The sequence below is a fragment of the Epinephelus moara genome, chromosome 7 (genome assembly GCF_006386435.1).
Source record: "Epinephelus moara isolate mb chromosome 7, YSFRI_EMoa_1.0, whole genome shotgun sequence".
NCBI classification, from domain to species: domain Eukaryota; kingdom Metazoa; phylum Chordata; class Actinopteri; order Perciformes; family Serranidae; genus Epinephelus; species Epinephelus moara.
The window spans coordinates 33,132,213-33,149,101 of record NC_065512.1 but is presented as its reverse complement, the minus strand read 5'-3'; the positions used below and the strand labels follow the sequence as shown (position 1 = coordinate 33,149,101).

Genomic DNA, 16,889 nt, shown 5'->3' with positions numbered 1-16,889 from the left:
CATTGCCTTATAGAAGCTCAGTTTTAGTAAGTTTTCCAACTTTTGCCAAGAGGGAACTTTAGATATTGGTCCCTAGATTATGTTCGCCGAGTTTCATGCAGATCAGTCAAACTTCCTAGGAAGTGATCGATTTTAAGTGTTTTTCAAGAAATTCAAAATGGCGGAAAATCTATATAACCGGAAGTTATGGGTTCTTGGGGCGAATTTGTTCCTCATGAGGAGAGGCATCTCTGTGCAAAGTTTCATGTCTCTACAACATATGGGGCATGAGATATGCCCATTCAAAGTTTGCAATTTCAGTCAGTTGCTATAGCGCCCCCCCTTTGGCCAATTGATGTAATATTGCTTCATTCGCATCCTCCCATGACCCTCTACCACTGTGCCAAATTTCACATGGATTGACCAAGTCAGTGAGGAGAAAAACATGGAACAGACACACAGACACACACACACACAGACAGAGTTTTGTCATTATATAGTAAGATCCAGTGGAAAAATCCCATTGGCTTTTTTACAAGGGAACAAGGTGACGCTAACCTCCGCATCAGCCTACAGAAAAACATCATCCCTGGAGCACTTGTGTTCTCAGTTGTGACACAGAAAATGTACCCATATACTCCAAACATTTTCCTGCAGACAACAGTGTCGTCTAAAACATCTTTCCAAATCCATGGTCTGTGGGGCAGCTCCAGACTTTATACCCTATGGCATCACTGGTTTGAGTTTTAGCTCTGTAGTTGTTGGATATGGGAGAGAGTTGTTCATTTTTACCAATATTTTTGGACCATCTTAGACCATAGGAGGAACATGTATGAAATTTGAAAATGGGTGTAGTTCCCCTTTAAACACTGGGTAACTTTACTAACAATTTCTATCCAATAAGTATGTGAAACTAGAGGCAGCAGAGGTATTAGCTGAGTGAGCTACACAAGCTGTATGTTCCTTTTTTTTTTTTTTTACACCTCTTTGCATCAGTAATTTGTCAAGAACTGTGGCTAACTCAGCTACGGGGCACTTAAAGAACTTTAATACGTTTGATTATCTATGGGTAGGTCCGATACTATCAGTTAGCGATAATAACTCAGAGGTCATGCCTATTGAACCAGGGCCTGCATCACAGCCTGATATTTACTGTATAACACAAAAATGTATGTGCAATAACAGCTCTCAATGAACAGTTGTAGGCTGTAGTGCAGTTCTATACATTTATAGTATTTTAGGAAGTGAAAAGGGAATCATATATATATAATCTCATATATATATATATACATATATATATATATATATATTACTGTTGATATTGTTAAAGGGATAGTGCACCCAAAAATGAAAATTCAGCCATTATCTACTCACCCATATGCCGAGGGAGGCTCAGGTGAAGTTTTAGAGTCCTCACATTACTTGCAGAGATCCAAGGGAAGAGGGGGTAGCAACACAACTCCACCTAATGGAGGCTTATGGCGCCCCAGATTCAAACGTCAAAAACACATAATTGAAACCACAGAATATCTCCATACTGCTCGTCCATAGTGATCCAAGTGTCCTGAAGCCCCGACATAAAAAGTTGTTTAGAAAAATGTCATTTGAACTCTGTTTTGGATCACTATGGACTAGCAGTATGGAGATATTTTGTGGTTTCAATTATGTGTCTTTGGACGTTTGAATCTGGGGCGCCGTAAGCCTCCATTAGGTGGAGTTGTGTTGCTACCCCCTCTCCCCCCTGGGATCTCTGCAAGTAATGTGAGGACTCTAAAACTTCACCTGAGCCTCCATCGGCATATGGGTGAGTAGATAATGGCTGAATTTACATTTTTGGGTGCACTATCCCTTTTAGAGCCAGGTGCCCATTTTAATCCTAAATATCCTCTTTGCAGAGCGTGAGCTGCAGATCCTGCAGGGCCTGGAGGACCTGGACATCCAGGAGGATCAGAATGCAGTGTTTGTGTGTGAGGTCTCAGTGCCGGATGTGCCAGGAGAATGGTACAAAAATGGGGAGAGGATACAACCCACCAGCACCATCAAGATCCGGCAGGAAGGTCAGCCTCAAAATTTCAAACACGCATTTCATAGTTCCTGCTCAGCTCTGCTGATGATGTGAAGCTTATAAACAGTGTTATCTGGCTTATTATTGACTTTGCCTATTGTATCCTTGTTTTAGGGACCAAACATTTTCTTCTTATGTGCAATGTGCGAGCAGAGGACTCTGGAGAGATCAAGTTTATCACCAGACATGTTGAATGTATCGCTTACCTGGAGGTGGAAGGTATAATGAATATAAAATACTAGGTGTTTAGAATCAAATATGGATACATTTCTGAAAATTAACGTTATAGACAGTTACTGTTCATTAATATTTAGCAGTGTATTAGGGTTTGCTCAGAGAGCATGAATGTTTGTAGACCCAATTCAGTGATGTATGTGAGCTATGAGTTCGCTTGTTGCTTTAACATTTTTAATATTAGATTTACACCAAACACTGTCTGTGGTTTTCAAACTTCAAGCACTTAAAACTGTTTTAATTTTTATGTCCATATTACAATGAGGTCAAACAGGGTAAATTTATTTCTTGATTGGTCGAGCTTATCTTGTTGGACATATATTAGGTCTTTTATCAATGGTCTATTCTGATTAATTTAATTTACTTAATTTGCCCTTTGTCCTTTTTAGAGCTTCCTGTCAACATTGTGAAACCTCTGCAGGATACGACCGCCCTTGAGAAGAGCCGTGTGCTCCTGGACTGCACTGTGTCTAATCCCAGATGTAGTATCCGCTGGTACAAAGGCGCCAATGTCATCCTGCCCTCTGAGCGCTTTGAGATCTGCAGTGAAGGCTGTTATCGCAAACTGATCATCCAGCAGGTGGTGCTAGATGATGAGGGCATGTACAGTGTGCAGGTTGGAGAGTATACATGCTCTGCAAAACTGACTGTAGTGGGTAAGAGAGTTCATGATCCATGTCAAGTATTGCATAATTTACTGCCAAACTTTTTTACTGCACTATAATTGTACAATATAGTCAGTGTTAAAGGATCTAACCCAGTGCAGAAAAAAAATTAATTTAAGGGTATGCGTCCACATAGCATTTTGCTGAAGCAGGAAAGCGGTGGCAGGGCGCTGAGGAGCGCTTAATCACCCAATGCTTTCTCTTTTAAATGATGAGCTCCACATGGGTATGTTTCAACAATACCTTGAGACTAACATTAGCTAGCTACTAGACAAAGCAACTGCTTATAAAAGCCCAACACTCACCAGCAACATCCAGTGTCCTCCGACCATCTGCTCCCAAAACATGAGCTTTTCTGTCTTTGTTGTGACAGCAGACAGAAGCAACAGTAACATCACTGGTGCCTTTCTCAAAAGCACTCAAAAGCAGCCGCACAAAAAAGATGTGGCGCTCTGAAAAAAAGATGCTGCATGAAGCGCTTTTTCTCGAGGTGGCTAATTGCTGCCGTATGCACGCTTTCCTTATTGGAAACAACTGAACCAAAAAACCTACTATGTGGACATAGGCCCTGACTTTAAATACTCAAATAACAAAACAAACAAACAAAAATTAAGCTTTACAAAGCGCTACTGCTTAGTGGGATTGAACAAGTATACTGAACTACTGCTCTTGTTGTTGTTGGTGTGTGTGTAGTATCGATTATTCTACACCAAGTACAGGCAGTAGTGACAAATGCCAGGACCTCAGCTGTCATAGCTCAACAGCAATGCTTCCTCTCCATTGTGGTGGTGCAACAGAGGGAGCTGAGGATCTCATACACAATCTCATAGCTCCCCCTACTGGCCAGGCAAAGCTAATACATGTATTTTCTTCTATTGTAATGTGATAACATAGAATGTTCCCCTTATTTTCACATGCCCATTTTCCTTTCACTCTTGCCTCGTTTAAATTCAAAGCCACCAGCTATCCTTAAATTTTTTTAAAGTTATATTTTGTTGTTCTAATTAAAGAACACCTGTTGGGTTGAAGGTTTGAAAGGTGGCTTCTAGTGGGGGGTATACGTGGGTATACAGGATATACTCACCTCTTTTTTCTCACTGTTTACAGTATACCCACCTATCAGCCAAAAAGCCATTGGAATATATAGGAGAGTATATCCTCTTCCTCCTTGGTAACTTACCAGTCCACCTAGTAGTACACACACCTCATCAACTACCACTATACTGTATTTATATTTAATTGCAGGCCTATTTCAACCCTTTGGAGACTGAAACTATTATAGATAGATAGATTTTCTTAAGTGTCCCACGAGCATAGCACTTAACACGCCAAATGATGACATATCCGAGCAGCCAAACCTGACCCTATAAATAAGGTCAGCCCTTTTTTGATGTGTTGCAGTAGAATAATTGGAAATGTTATTAAAATGTATCCAAATGTCTGTGGTGTAAAAGACCTATCACCTGTACTCTAGTTCAAGGGGTTACCTAGGAAAGATCTACCACCACTCACCACTTCATACAAGAAATTAAAAAGCTTTCAGTAATTTGATAAAGGCTGATTGAAAGACTCATGAGACTCAACGCTGACTAGGAGGCAACCTTGCTAAAGATATGTATTTATTTTAATACATGTGTGTTGTTACCTAACAGCTTTCCCTCTCTTTTTGCACTGACTCAGCCCAGTCACAGTTAATGGTCAGAGAGCTGAAGGATGTGGAGGTCATGGCCCCTGATGAGGCTTGCTTTGAGTGTGAGGTTGCAGTCCCTGTCCCCAAAGCTCCTGTGTGGAGTCTGAATGGAGAGCCCTTGCAGCCGAGCTCTCAGGTACTCATGGAGAAGATGGGCACGGTCCACAGGCTGACCCTCAGACAAACCTCCCCGGACATGAATGGAGTGGTGGAGTTCACCTTTGGGAAAGCAAAGAGCAGTGCCCAGCTCCGGGTTCTAAGTGAGTAAAAGAAGTAGCAGTGTACCTGACATTCATTTTTCAACATATTTGCATTTTAACTGTATTTGGATTGCCTGTGCATGCAATTATTAATTATAAATATACAACCACCGGAAAAGAGACAAAACTCAGACAATTAAACAAAAATATAATCAGCTACTATGCTCAGATTTATATTATTCAGCTTTTGACCAGGAAAATCTGTCGAAATGTGACATATTTAAATCTCTAGGGTCACAATGTAAAAATATGTAAAAAATGTAAAAAATATTTCCCTCTGCGAATATGTAGGCAGAACACCATGTCCTAATATCAAGCAAGCATGTCTCTGTCCACACTAAATCCATTAAATATGCACTTCTGTAACATCAATCAGCTGTGTGCTCAAGATCATACTCAAAGGCCCTGACACACCAAGCTGACAGTCGGGGCTGTTGGTCAGTGTTTGCTGTCGGTGAGCATCTGTCACCCTAGTCGGGGCGGTGTGCCCTACACCATTGGTCCTCATTGGTCCCCGTTGGCTTTTTTTGGGGGGGCCAATGCAGCATGTTGAATAGGCGACAGCAGAGCCCATTTGTGAATGAACTTACTCTGACTAGCTGTTCAGCTGGATGCACAGGACGCAAAATGTAAGTGAGGAATGTAAACAAACAGCTGAAGTCAAGAGGGAGTGGGACCAAGACAAAATTGTTTCCTAAGGTCAGATTATTTTTCTTTAGCCATTAAGCCCTGTAGCAGAAACTTTTGTGATGGTTTGTGTTATTGTTCACTGGCCCAGGAAAATATGCTCTATTCTTTCAGCATAAGATTATATTGTTAATGTGCTAACTGACTAAGTAGCATCAAGACGGTCTTCCGATTTCCCTTTTTGAATGACGATTACAGACTATCGCCATCTGCTGGTGTGGAGAGTTATTTCCTCTCACGCAGGTGCAGAATGTACATGCTGGGTGGCCATTGGCTGTAGTCTTTGCGCTGTGTTCATGTGCAACTTTAAAGCTGAGACACAGCAATGTCAGGTGACACAGTAGACGGCCGTCGTTCTCTGAAGTCAGTTCAGTGTGTCTGGGCCCTAAGACATGACCACTCAAAAGACGGGGGAGTACTTGCTGTCTTCCTATGTTTGTACGTTTTAAAGCAGAAAACACATTTATATTGTGATATTTACTGGAAATGACATACAATATAGGCAGCAGCATGTATGTTGTTATTAGTGATGGTCACTACCAGAAACTTTCAGCTCCTCTTTGCGGGTTTACAGGTTTGCTGGTCAGGTCTGGGTCATTGATTAAAGTATATGTTTGTCGGTGGGGCAGGGCAGATTGCCTCTCATAAAGGGCCGGGTTAGTGTGGGTTTTTAAAAACCCTGAGCTGCCTCTCCGTCCCACTGTGCTCATCAAATTGAATACATTTTGATCTGAATGGGGCTCTGAAGTCACATCAGGGATACTGTCACAAACAGCAAAAAGGTCCCACACACCGAGAGGGAATGTTCCTTAGTGAACACAGAAGTCACCACTGGACGATCCACCTTTAGCATGTTAGACAAACCCAGATTGCGGTGGTGCATTAAATCAGTGATGAATTAACTTTTTTAAACAGTGCTGACATCCAATAAAGCTAACCATGGCCATACCCCATGAGGACATGTCCCTTAATTTGATTGCACTGTTTTACTGTTCACTAAGTGCTAGACTCACCCCTGTTGCAACTTCTGTTCCACACCCTCACACCCCTTTCACCCCGTGAAACTTGGCCAGTATATATAAACATTTAAAACACATATTTCTTCTTGAGTACCTGCTGAGTGCAGACTGACACCTGTCTGGAGCTCTGCCCTCCTGTGGCTGCAGACACAACAAAAGCAGTTTGTTCTCTGCTGCAGCTGCTGATTCATCTCCTTTTTTCTTGTTCCACTCACACAGTTCGTCAGGACTTTTTCATGCAACTTTTGTTTTCACTCTGTAACGGAAGCATCTTGAAATGAAGCAAAGTGCAATACATGAGATAAAAAGTTAAAAATAAAAGGTGAAAGTAAAATTTTGCAGGTTCAGATTGATAATACAACCATTGGTCAACAAATAAATTATGATGGGGATTAAAACTATATACAATGAAACTTCATTGATCATGGGAGAAGTCGCATGCTACCTGACAGTATACAAAATAATTCAAATTAGATTCACCTTTACCATCTTCATAATTAAAGTTATGTTCACAGTAATGCACTGATTACTCTAACCAATAATAAAATCCATATTATTCTGAAATGGGCCACACTGCAAAATGAATACTTTTACTTCTTATACTCTAAGCATATTTTGATACCAGTAACTTTTGTTTCAGTAAAAGTACACATAACTTGTAACAGAGTATTTCTACGCTGTGGTATGCCTTTTTTAAACTGAAGCACAAGAAGTGAGAGCTGCTTCCAGCACTGCCTCAAGCTGAATTCAGCTGACCAGCAAGTGAAACACTGGTTTAACCCAGTGATGTAATTCAACTTATAACCACTAGATGGTGGTACTAACAAAGGCTTGAGTTTGCTCATATGACTAAAGAAACATCACAGGAAGTGGAGGTAACGGATCAATTCTATTGATGAAAGTAAATGTTTTAAACCAGTGATCATTTTTATCCATTTAGCTATTCAACAAAAAAATGATAATAGAAGCACCACAAAAAAGGAACAAAGAAAAAGAAATCAACATGAATCTATCAGACTGATTGTGAATTGTAAAGATGGCGTGTTAAAGTGTGCTACACGCCTTGGCGCTGCACATGCCGCAATAAATACAACTAATGTTTTGGCTCCTGGAGTGCTACATTCTGTAAATAATATAGGGTGTTTATGGTCCTACTTATTCTGCAGGCATGTAAGTCAAGCAATATAGGCCACATACCCACAGAACCATCTCAAGCTCTTTAAATGTGTAGCAGTGTGGACTATTTTTAGTTTTATTATGTTGGCTTTAAAGGAAAGAGTATTATGTTTAATCATCTGGCTCGGATTGTAGACTGAAATGAATTTGTCGGGCTTTAAACTGACGGTGATGCGCAGCAGAAACAGGACTCACGCTCAGCTGAAAAGATTAATAGAAATAAAAAGGTCAGATACTCTGAAGGGGATGTAAGACGTAGTGGAAAACAATTAACTACATCATCTGAAGGACTGTACTGAGAAACTTAGTGTTTCTAGTTTCTGCTGCTTCACTACACTTCAGAGGCAAATATATTACTTTGTTTGCCTACATTTATTTACTTTGAACTAGTTACAGGTTGAAATTCATAGAGAAAATCATTTCAAATATATTACCATGATGGTGTTATTGTAGGTTAAGATATTCTTGTTATTACACACTTTTACACACATCATTTTTTATTCCATTTTAGGTATTTGGTTTTCTTAAAAATCCATTTCCTGATGGTTGCAAGTATCCTTAAGTTGGCAGTTTGCAAAAAACAGCAAAAAAATTTTGGGGAAGCTTTTAATTAAGCCTAGAGCAGTGGCTCCGAACCTTTCCTGGACAATGTCAGCTCTGTAGGCCTCTAAAAACCCAGGAAAAGACACAACCTGAGAAGGAAAAAAAAATCACTCTTTGGTCGAACTACTCACTGCTCATGTGCACCATATAGCCATAACTCGTAAAAAGGGGTCTCAAGTAGACACTGATTTGTTTTATGGGGTCATAAGCCAAAAAGCTTTAGAAACACAAGCACAGAGTAAAAAAAAGTGCAGTGTTAATTGAATATGAAGTACTTTGCAACTGTTTTTTAATATGTAAAATGAGCTCTTGTGTAATGACAGGTTACAGGAGGCAGGTTTACAGTTTGACAGAATAAGGTCAAACTCGACCTCTCGTCCTCCCGTCTGATTTTTTCCTCTGCTCAAATTTCACAGGTGATCCGTGAGTGACATCTTCTGTCTGTCATCACCCACTGACATGGACTGATTACTGTATTGATGCTTTTTAATTGTAACACTGACATCGCTTATATATTTTACAAAACAGTATGTCTATAAAATTGGTTTAAACAGGGTCGTGATGGATTTTCATGCAGTTCAGTTCAAATTTGGGGAGTGGATTTTCTTTCAGTAACTCGTCTTTGAGAATTTTTGAAAATTTCTGTTCATATATCAATATCATAGTCAGTGTGTGAATACATTTGAAAGAGTTCCTTTACCATAATACAAATTGCAGTTTGGATGTAAATAATGTGTGTAAGTGGTCTGACTGTAACCATGTCACAGACGCTAAAGCTGAATGTGTATTTGTGCCCATAAATATCTGATTTGTAAAGATTAAATGAGTGGGAAGAGCTACATGGTTAGAATGATACAAGAATGGAAAGTTAAGTGTTCTTCATTGTTTGAATTAAATCCACCCACATGTGTAAAGACATTTTGCTTAATAGGGTCATTTCTGAGGCCAAATTCTGATGTAGAGCAAATTGAATCTCTAAAATGTATAATCATCTTTGTCATATTCATCTGAATCTTGTGAGGGCTGCATACACACACTAAATGTGCATGTGCTTGTGACATTTTAAGATGTTTCCCATACAGTATCTTTAACCATGGTTGACTTACAGAGTACATGTGCCTACAGTGTGCCATTTATTAAGCAATATAATCTCATTTGCACTCAGTGTAATGTTCCCATATATCAGAGCATGGGTTTGTGTGGCTGTTGTGACAATGACTCAGATTTTTGGTCTTAGTTTTCAGTAATGGCACTTACGAAACACAATGATAGTTTCCAGCCGTGTATCCATATCAAATTTAGATTTTAGAACAGATCATCCAAGCACCAGTTAACATCTCTTTTCATCATGTGTCAGTTGTATAGAAATTGTTTTTTATGTTTCGATGAAATTTGAATGAAGAGAGTTCTGTCTTGCAGCAAAGGGCTTGTAATGTAAATACATTGGGCCAAAAATCAGGTAATTACGGAAAGAAATAGGTTGAGAAATTACTTGATCACCTTGATTGATAATCAGGGCATGCTAGTTTTATTGTTGAGTGGGTGTCGTGTTTGAACTTAACAGAGAATGATAGTCGTTTTCATATGAAATCTGTTCCATATTCCATTTTTCCATTTGACTTGTTTCCACCTCTGCCATGTTGTGTTGAGCGTTAGGTATGTGACAAAAAAGTACTGTAGTGAATATGACCTGTTTCAATAAAACATGCTTTATTGATGCAAGGTAAAGATATCTCTATTTGTCTTTTTTTTTTCTTCCAATCTTAGCAATTGTCAGCAGCAATATAAGAACTCAACATGTTTGAACCAGTTTCTTTACTTGTGTCACTTTACTTGTTGCATACAGTAAAAAAAAAAAAAGAAGTTAAGTTGTTATTTAAAGATAGGTTATGATTTTTCACATATTGTCAGAGTATCCTCTTTTTTAAAAATCTCAAACCAAAGAAAATACTCACCGACGCAATCACACTTAAACTCACACGCACACATACAAATATACACACTCGCTTCAGAGTTAAAGTAATCAGGGCTCGAACATGTCTGGCACAAGTTTCCCCAATTAAACTGTATATACAGCTCCATACGGAAGAACATCTGACTCCACATCTTACATAAAAAGTTTGGGTTCAAGTTTACAGATCAAAGTGTGCTTTCAAACCAAACATCAAACTTAAGTCGCCATTAACAGCCTCCTCCTGCACATATGATCAGTATTGCATCATTGATGGGCCGCACACTGTAGTGGCCAACTCAACTAAAAACTCCAAAGATAAAATAACATTAGGTAAAATAACGTTAAAAACAAATCAAAACGATTGCCTAAAATCCTGTTATACTGTATATACAAAAATAATCTCACCATTTCTGTAGTAAGTCTGTGTGTGTGGAAAGTCTGATCACTGTACAGTCAGTCTGTTTCCTTAATGCTAATCTAGAACTGTCCAAAAGATCCAGATTTTATGTGTCTCATAATTAGATTTGTTGGTATGCAAGTATGAGGTACACCAATGAACAACAGGATTAGGGTGTTTTCTGACTGAACTAGGCATAAGAAAAAGACTACAACGGGTTATTACACATTAAAAATTAGATTTCAATAATATTAGAATTTAGTGATTTCACATTATCAGTCATCTGTAATGTAGTGAATAAGGACCAAAATCAATGGCAGGGGACTTCAAGATATTGTTTCCCATGATTACTGTTCTGCCAAATTCCTCAAACAAACTTCTTCTGCTTCTTCAAAGCTTTCCAAAAACATACAGTGAGTGTACAGTATTTGGAGCACATCAATACTGTGTGTTTTGTAGTGAAATGTTATAGAAATTATTAAAATTAAATTCTCTAAAGTTAATGATTGTCTTTTGATTACGGAGGCCCATTTCCACCAATGTGATGGGAAAAAAGGTCATTATGAGAATCTTCTCACAATTATGTGAATGTATAATGGGAAAATTTCTCAAAACTGTAATTACTGCCTCACATTGTATCCATCATGAACCAGTCAAGTTGCAGTTATGGTTTACATCCAGTGTCTGTCCAGACTCACATTCAGCCATGACAGTTGGCAATGGTTCATTGAAACCATGGATGCTTCACACACACATCTTCAGCCTGGCAGCATTGATCTATACAATCACTAAAGTTTCAAAGTAGGCACACAAGATTAGTGTCACCAATTCAGTATCTGACCAAATATGTCCTCTTCTGTTCCTGAGTTGTGGAGTTGAGTAATGGCCAGAAAAGTGTTATTGCAGATCACTGTGAAGTTGACATTTTGGATAAATAATGTCTTTACTTCATCATGTTATCCTGTTAGACATCCGTGTGAAATCTTGTCATAATAAGTACATGGATTCTTATTAATATAGATAATAGCATTGAGTTATGGCCAAAAACATGTTATGTGAGGTCACAGTGACCTTTAACCACCGAAATCTAATCAGTTCATCGTTGAGTTCAAGTGGATGTTTGTGCCAAATTAGAAGAAACTTCCTCAAGGCCTTCTTGAGAAATCACGTTCATGACGGACGGATGGACGACGGCCATGGCTGTTGCTCCCACAAAGGCAAAATAATAACAACTTACTTATCTCATTTTGCGATAAGTCATTATTCTGAGATACAAAGTCATTATTTTGTGATACTAGGTCCTTATGTTGAGCTACCATGTCATTATTTAAAAAAAAGTTTCTCATAATGACTTACAGGATCTTTTTTTCATCACATTGAAGGAAATAGGCTTCCATAATTACTACATACACATTAGGCCATTTTAGGCAAGAAAAAAGAAAGTTACTGGGGTTCGAGGAACGGTCTTGTACTGAAATGAAAATGACCGATGTGGCTCATTTGTAGAATGGCACTGAACAACTGTTCACACAATCTAGGTTTACAGCACACTTACATACTAGGTCACTGCTGTCACATAATGATGACAACAACAACACACTAGCTGCACTGCAAACAATATCTACAGACGTCATTGAATCTCATATTCAGTCTTTATATAGTATTAAAAAAAAGGAGAAAAAATATCTGTCTCTGATCTGTCCCTGGGACCAAACCCTGGTGGAACACTGCTTTCACATTTTAATGCAATACACTGTGTGAATATGAGATTTAATGAGAGGCATTTTTTTGCACTGTGGTCCTTGTAGTTGGAAGCAGCGTGGAGCCTGTGGCCCACCGGCCTCCGTGGCCCCGTGACGACAGCTGCTGGTGATTATTTTCATCCTAGTATCCTGCCTCTGTTAACTTGAAGTCCTCTGCTGCTGGAGAACATCATAGATGTCGTCCACTTTGCTTAGTCTCTCAAAGAAGGGGATAAGATCAAGGAGCTCAGTGTCTGACATGTCGTCAAACCAGGACGCTACAGGAACCTGGAGGTTTGAAGAAGCAAAATGTGGTGGAATTAGAAGATCATTTCAATATTCCATAATACTTAATATTATATAATTATTGTATTAATATTGTTCTAAAACAAGATGTTAGTGAACGTAAGTGCTATATCTTGGGCAACTGGACTCGCTTGTTTGCGTCTAGTTGCCCAAGATATAGCACTTACGATTACCATGACCTGGATGACTGAGAATCTTCACCGACAAGATGTTAGTGAACAATACAAATGTATCTTAGTGTATTGCAGAGACGGAAAAATAGATGGCTTACTGCATTGTCGGGATGGAAGATATAGGACGCTGGGGAGTTATCGATGATGATAACCTTGTTGAGATCTCTTCCTAAACGGCTCAGGTCTTTTACGTAATTCCCTTTGTGGAAAACACATGACTCCCGGAAGAGACGGCTCCGGAAGGCCCCCCATTTGTCCAACAGGTCCGACACTGGATCTGCGTACTAAAATCACAAAAGAAATTATGGTTAATGTAACTTCAATATTTACTCTCTTTTATCTCTGTTTTTGGTCTCCACCAACTCCTGATGAAAATACTTGTCTCTTTTGCTGCTTAAAGCTTCACCATGTTCACTAGTTAGTTGTTGTCTGTTGTTTGCTACTGTGCAGTGGGTTTTTTTAATAGTTTTTTTTACTAAAAAGTTTGATGAGAGTGAACCAAATCAAACTGTAGGCAGTTAAACCAAAAGAAGGAGCTGAAAGATGCTGAAATGCTCAACAGACCTTGACGGAGATGAGGGTTAGAATATAATTGTCTGTTGGGCCATCACTTTCACATACAAGTAGTTATTTGATTCATTGTTTACATAGATGTGCGATATAACCTAAAAACAATATTGCAACATTTTTAGGCTATTTTGCGAGACACGATATTTTGAAATCTCCTCTATAGTACTGTAGATTACTAAAATACTAAATTGTTAAATGAACTACAGTTACAATAAAGTTAAATAAAGTGGCTAATATCATAATAAAGTTAAAGTACTGTTATAATGAAGTTAAATAAGATACTGCTATAATAAAGTGAATAAAGTACTGTTATAAAAAAAACTGAATCAAATATTGTTATAATTAAATAAATCAAAGTGAACCACTGTGGATCAGAAGTATTGATGCTTTTGTTGTGGACCTTAAGCTTACAGTCAACAGTCAGATGTCAGCAGTTAGCATAAAGTTGAACTGTTGCCAGAGCTAGAAACACACTAACAGCTCACTATTTCATATATTAGTTGTATTTTGAAAGTGGCACTGGTGCTCCATGGTCACAAATGTGACTAAAGAGTTGCAGTGTGGTGCCCTACAGGTACGAAGACACAGGCTTCATATCATGTTTGTGAATCTTTCTTCTTGTGTGTGTGTGTGTGTGTGTGTGTGTGTGTCATAGCTGTCAAGTCTCCCGTTTTGGCCGGGAAACTACCGTATTTTACCCCTCTTTCCCGCCGTCCTCCCGTATTAGTATTTTCCTGTAAATCTCCCGTATTATAATATAATTTAAAAAAACAAACAAACATTCCTCTGCCTCTCCAAACTGAACTCTGTCACTAGCCTCGCGAGAACTGCCACCTGCAGTAGCCTGGGTGGCAGTTGTCGCAAGGTTAGTGTCGACAGCGGGTCTGGTTGACAAGTGGTTATTTTAGATTTCCTGTACACCCAGGGACGGGTTTTGCTATGGGCAATGTGGGCGACCGCCCAGGGCGCAATCTATGTGAGGGCGCACGAGCGCCCTCCAAAAAAAACAAAAAAAAACAACCCAAAACTCGGCAGTTTTCTAGACTACCGCTCATTTCCACGTCAAGTTAGTGGAGTGGGCGCTGGGGCGCCCCTATTATCACGTTTCAACCAGCAGCAGAAAGGAAAGGCGAATCCTGGCGGTTGTGGGTTGAACGGGGGTCACAGACAGGAATACGGCGGAGGCTCATAGTGCTCTGCGGCGCAAGATAACGGCTTACCGGCGACAGAGAAGTCCGACTCCAGGTCCAGTAATTTCCTCTTTCGTTGGTGTCATGACTGCCCAGTAGTACCTGGACAACCGAGCCGTGGCGGCACACAGGTATGTGGCGTGTCAGAGGGGAAACGAGCCGTTCACATTTCTCTCTTTGTGGCAGGTAACGGTCCACAAACCTCACCGCACTTTAGGGACTGTTCTTTACTTATGGAGGGACTGTCAGGGGAGGAGGGTGGCTGGTTGATTTTTGACACAGGAGAAAGCTGGTGGCTTAAAAAAACACTATGTGATCATTTATACTCGATGATCGTTATATAGTCATTTTATATATCCTACGTGGAACAAGCCACAACACATTGAGTATATTCGATGTATCACCTATCCCTCTTTTTTATAAAAAGTTTCTGAATTCAGGAGCTTTAAATTTAGAGCTGGGGTTAGGCAATAATTGCCCAACACTGGATCTGAGTTAGCAATTTGTTAATTTGTCTATGTATCTTCCTCATTTATAGTGTACCTACTAGTAAGCCTGTTAAACTTCAACATGATGGCCTACAAATTCCTTCAACAAACCTGCATCAAACATACTGTACGTGTCAGCCATAGAGAAGTGATATCTGCGACATGTAAGATTGGACATTTTCAAAACTCAGCATTTGATTTCAGACGATGTACACAAAATATACCTCTGATACTGCCTGTAAATGTTGTGGCCAAACATGGCAATTAAAACGTAAAAAGTACTAGAGCGTGATCGTATGAGCGATTTGCCAAGTAATGGCTGACCAAATGCTTCACGAAGTTTAGTTAAGGTCAACGCAGTTTGAAGTAAATGTGAGAGGTTAAAATGTGTGGTCTCCTGACAGGTATCATAAATTTATCTTTATGTGTGAGGGGTGTATGTGGAAGGTCACCTACAAATCAAACATAAAAGGCTGGGCTTCCAATAATTCTACAACAGGTGTCGCTTTCCACATCAAGTCTGATAGTGTCCTAATACAGGTGTGAATATAATGAGTCAAATTTCAGCTGTGAGTTACTCAGCATAAGAACAGCAGTCTGACCTTGGATAAGCTTGCAGTGAACAAAACACACTCGAACATTTCTCCCATCCTCTTGAGGAATTCATCAACGTGCGGTCTCTTTAACACATACACCTGGGTGGAGACACAAAAGGCAGAAGAGTATGAAATCCACACTTGTTGTTGAACCACATGCTTCACTTATTACGACCTCCTACACCATCTCCTCGTTTGTTGTTGTGTGAAACTTTTGACTCTGCCCTCTAGTGCCATCTACTGGCTGTATCTATGCCATCATACGGGATACATGAAAGTATGAGGGCAATGACGTTTATAATGTTTGAACGGACATATCTATTTTTGTATGTAAAGGGAGTATAAATGGGCCCATGCTGGCACATAGTAGTTCATTAAGATATAAGAGACCATTTTGGGCCATTTTGTGGAAAGGTTATAGGTTTAACTTAACATTACATTAACAGTCAATGTTGATTGCACAATTCCTTTAGAATAATGACACCATCAGTGTTTGGACTGGTTGCCCATAAGCCTTACTGTCACTGTGGAATTCTCGCTGCCCTCGATGCGATCACCCAGAAAATGAAGGCTCAAGTTATGGCACAAAGGAAGTGCGTCAACCATTGCGCAAACATTGCAGGAAGATGAAAGGACTTCTGTTTTCCCCAGTAGCTATCCCCAGTTACCAAAGAGTATCAATGCAAGCTCTTTGGAGTGACTATCCCCAGTAGCAGAAGAGGCGGACAGTGGAACAACCCAAGTAACTGTGAAAACTCTACCCAACAAAAGAAAAAGCGCCCTGTTGCTAGACTCTGAGGAAAACAGAAAGTGATGCAGTTGTCTTTGTGACAGCGGTGCCAACAATTGTACCACTTAAAAAAGCAAGGGGAGGGGGACTGAAAAGTTTCCACTTTCTGTTTTCATTTTTAAATTATATATAATCTCTCTCTGTTTCATACAGGTATATATGTAAAAAAAAAAAAAAGTCTCCAAATTTGACAGTTCTGTCATTATTGAGATGTTGTTATTGTGATAATTCTATATTGCTATGACGACATCAAGAAAGCATAAAGCTGTAATATTTACTCCAAGAACATTTCATGTAAACATTCC

General features: G+C 39.4%; 2 protein-coding genes across 4 annotated transcripts in view; one reads left to right on the top strand and one right to left on the bottom strand.

Moving 5' to 3' along the window:
• The window catches only part of obsl1b (obscurin like cytoskeletal adaptor 1b), a 42,752-nt gene extending 32,839 nt beyond the window's left edge, over positions 1-9,913 (top strand). For all 3 annotated transcript variants that reach the window (XM_050048883.1, XM_050048881.1, XM_050048882.1), the window contains 5 exons: positions 1,875-2,036; positions 2,159-2,263; positions 2,668-2,934; positions 4,624-4,893; positions 8,795-9,913. In XM_050048883.1, coding sequence (XP_049904840.1) covers positions 1,875-2,036; positions 2,159-2,263; positions 2,668-2,934; positions 4,624-4,893; positions 8,795-8,805 — 815 coding nt within the window. In that variant the 3' untranslated portion in view covers positions 8,806-9,913. The remainder of the gene's footprint in view (positions 1-1,874; positions 2,037-2,158; positions 2,264-2,667; positions 2,935-4,623; positions 4,894-8,794) is intronic.
• Positions 9,914-10,067: 154 nt separating this feature from the next.
• The window catches only part of LOC126393046 (carboxy-terminal domain RNA polymerase II polypeptide A small phosphatase 1-like), a 30,654-nt gene continuing 23,832 nt past the window's right edge, over positions 10,068-16,889 (bottom strand). The window contains exons 5-7 of the mRNA XM_050048885.1: positions 15,801-15,893; positions 13,049-13,234; positions 10,068-12,759 (exon numbers count right to left, since the gene is read on the bottom strand). Coding sequence (XP_049904842.1) covers positions 12,631-12,759; positions 13,049-13,234; positions 15,801-15,893 — 408 coding nt within the window. The 3' untranslated portion in view covers positions 10,068-12,630. The remainder of the gene's footprint in view (positions 12,760-13,048; positions 13,235-15,800; positions 15,894-16,889) is intronic.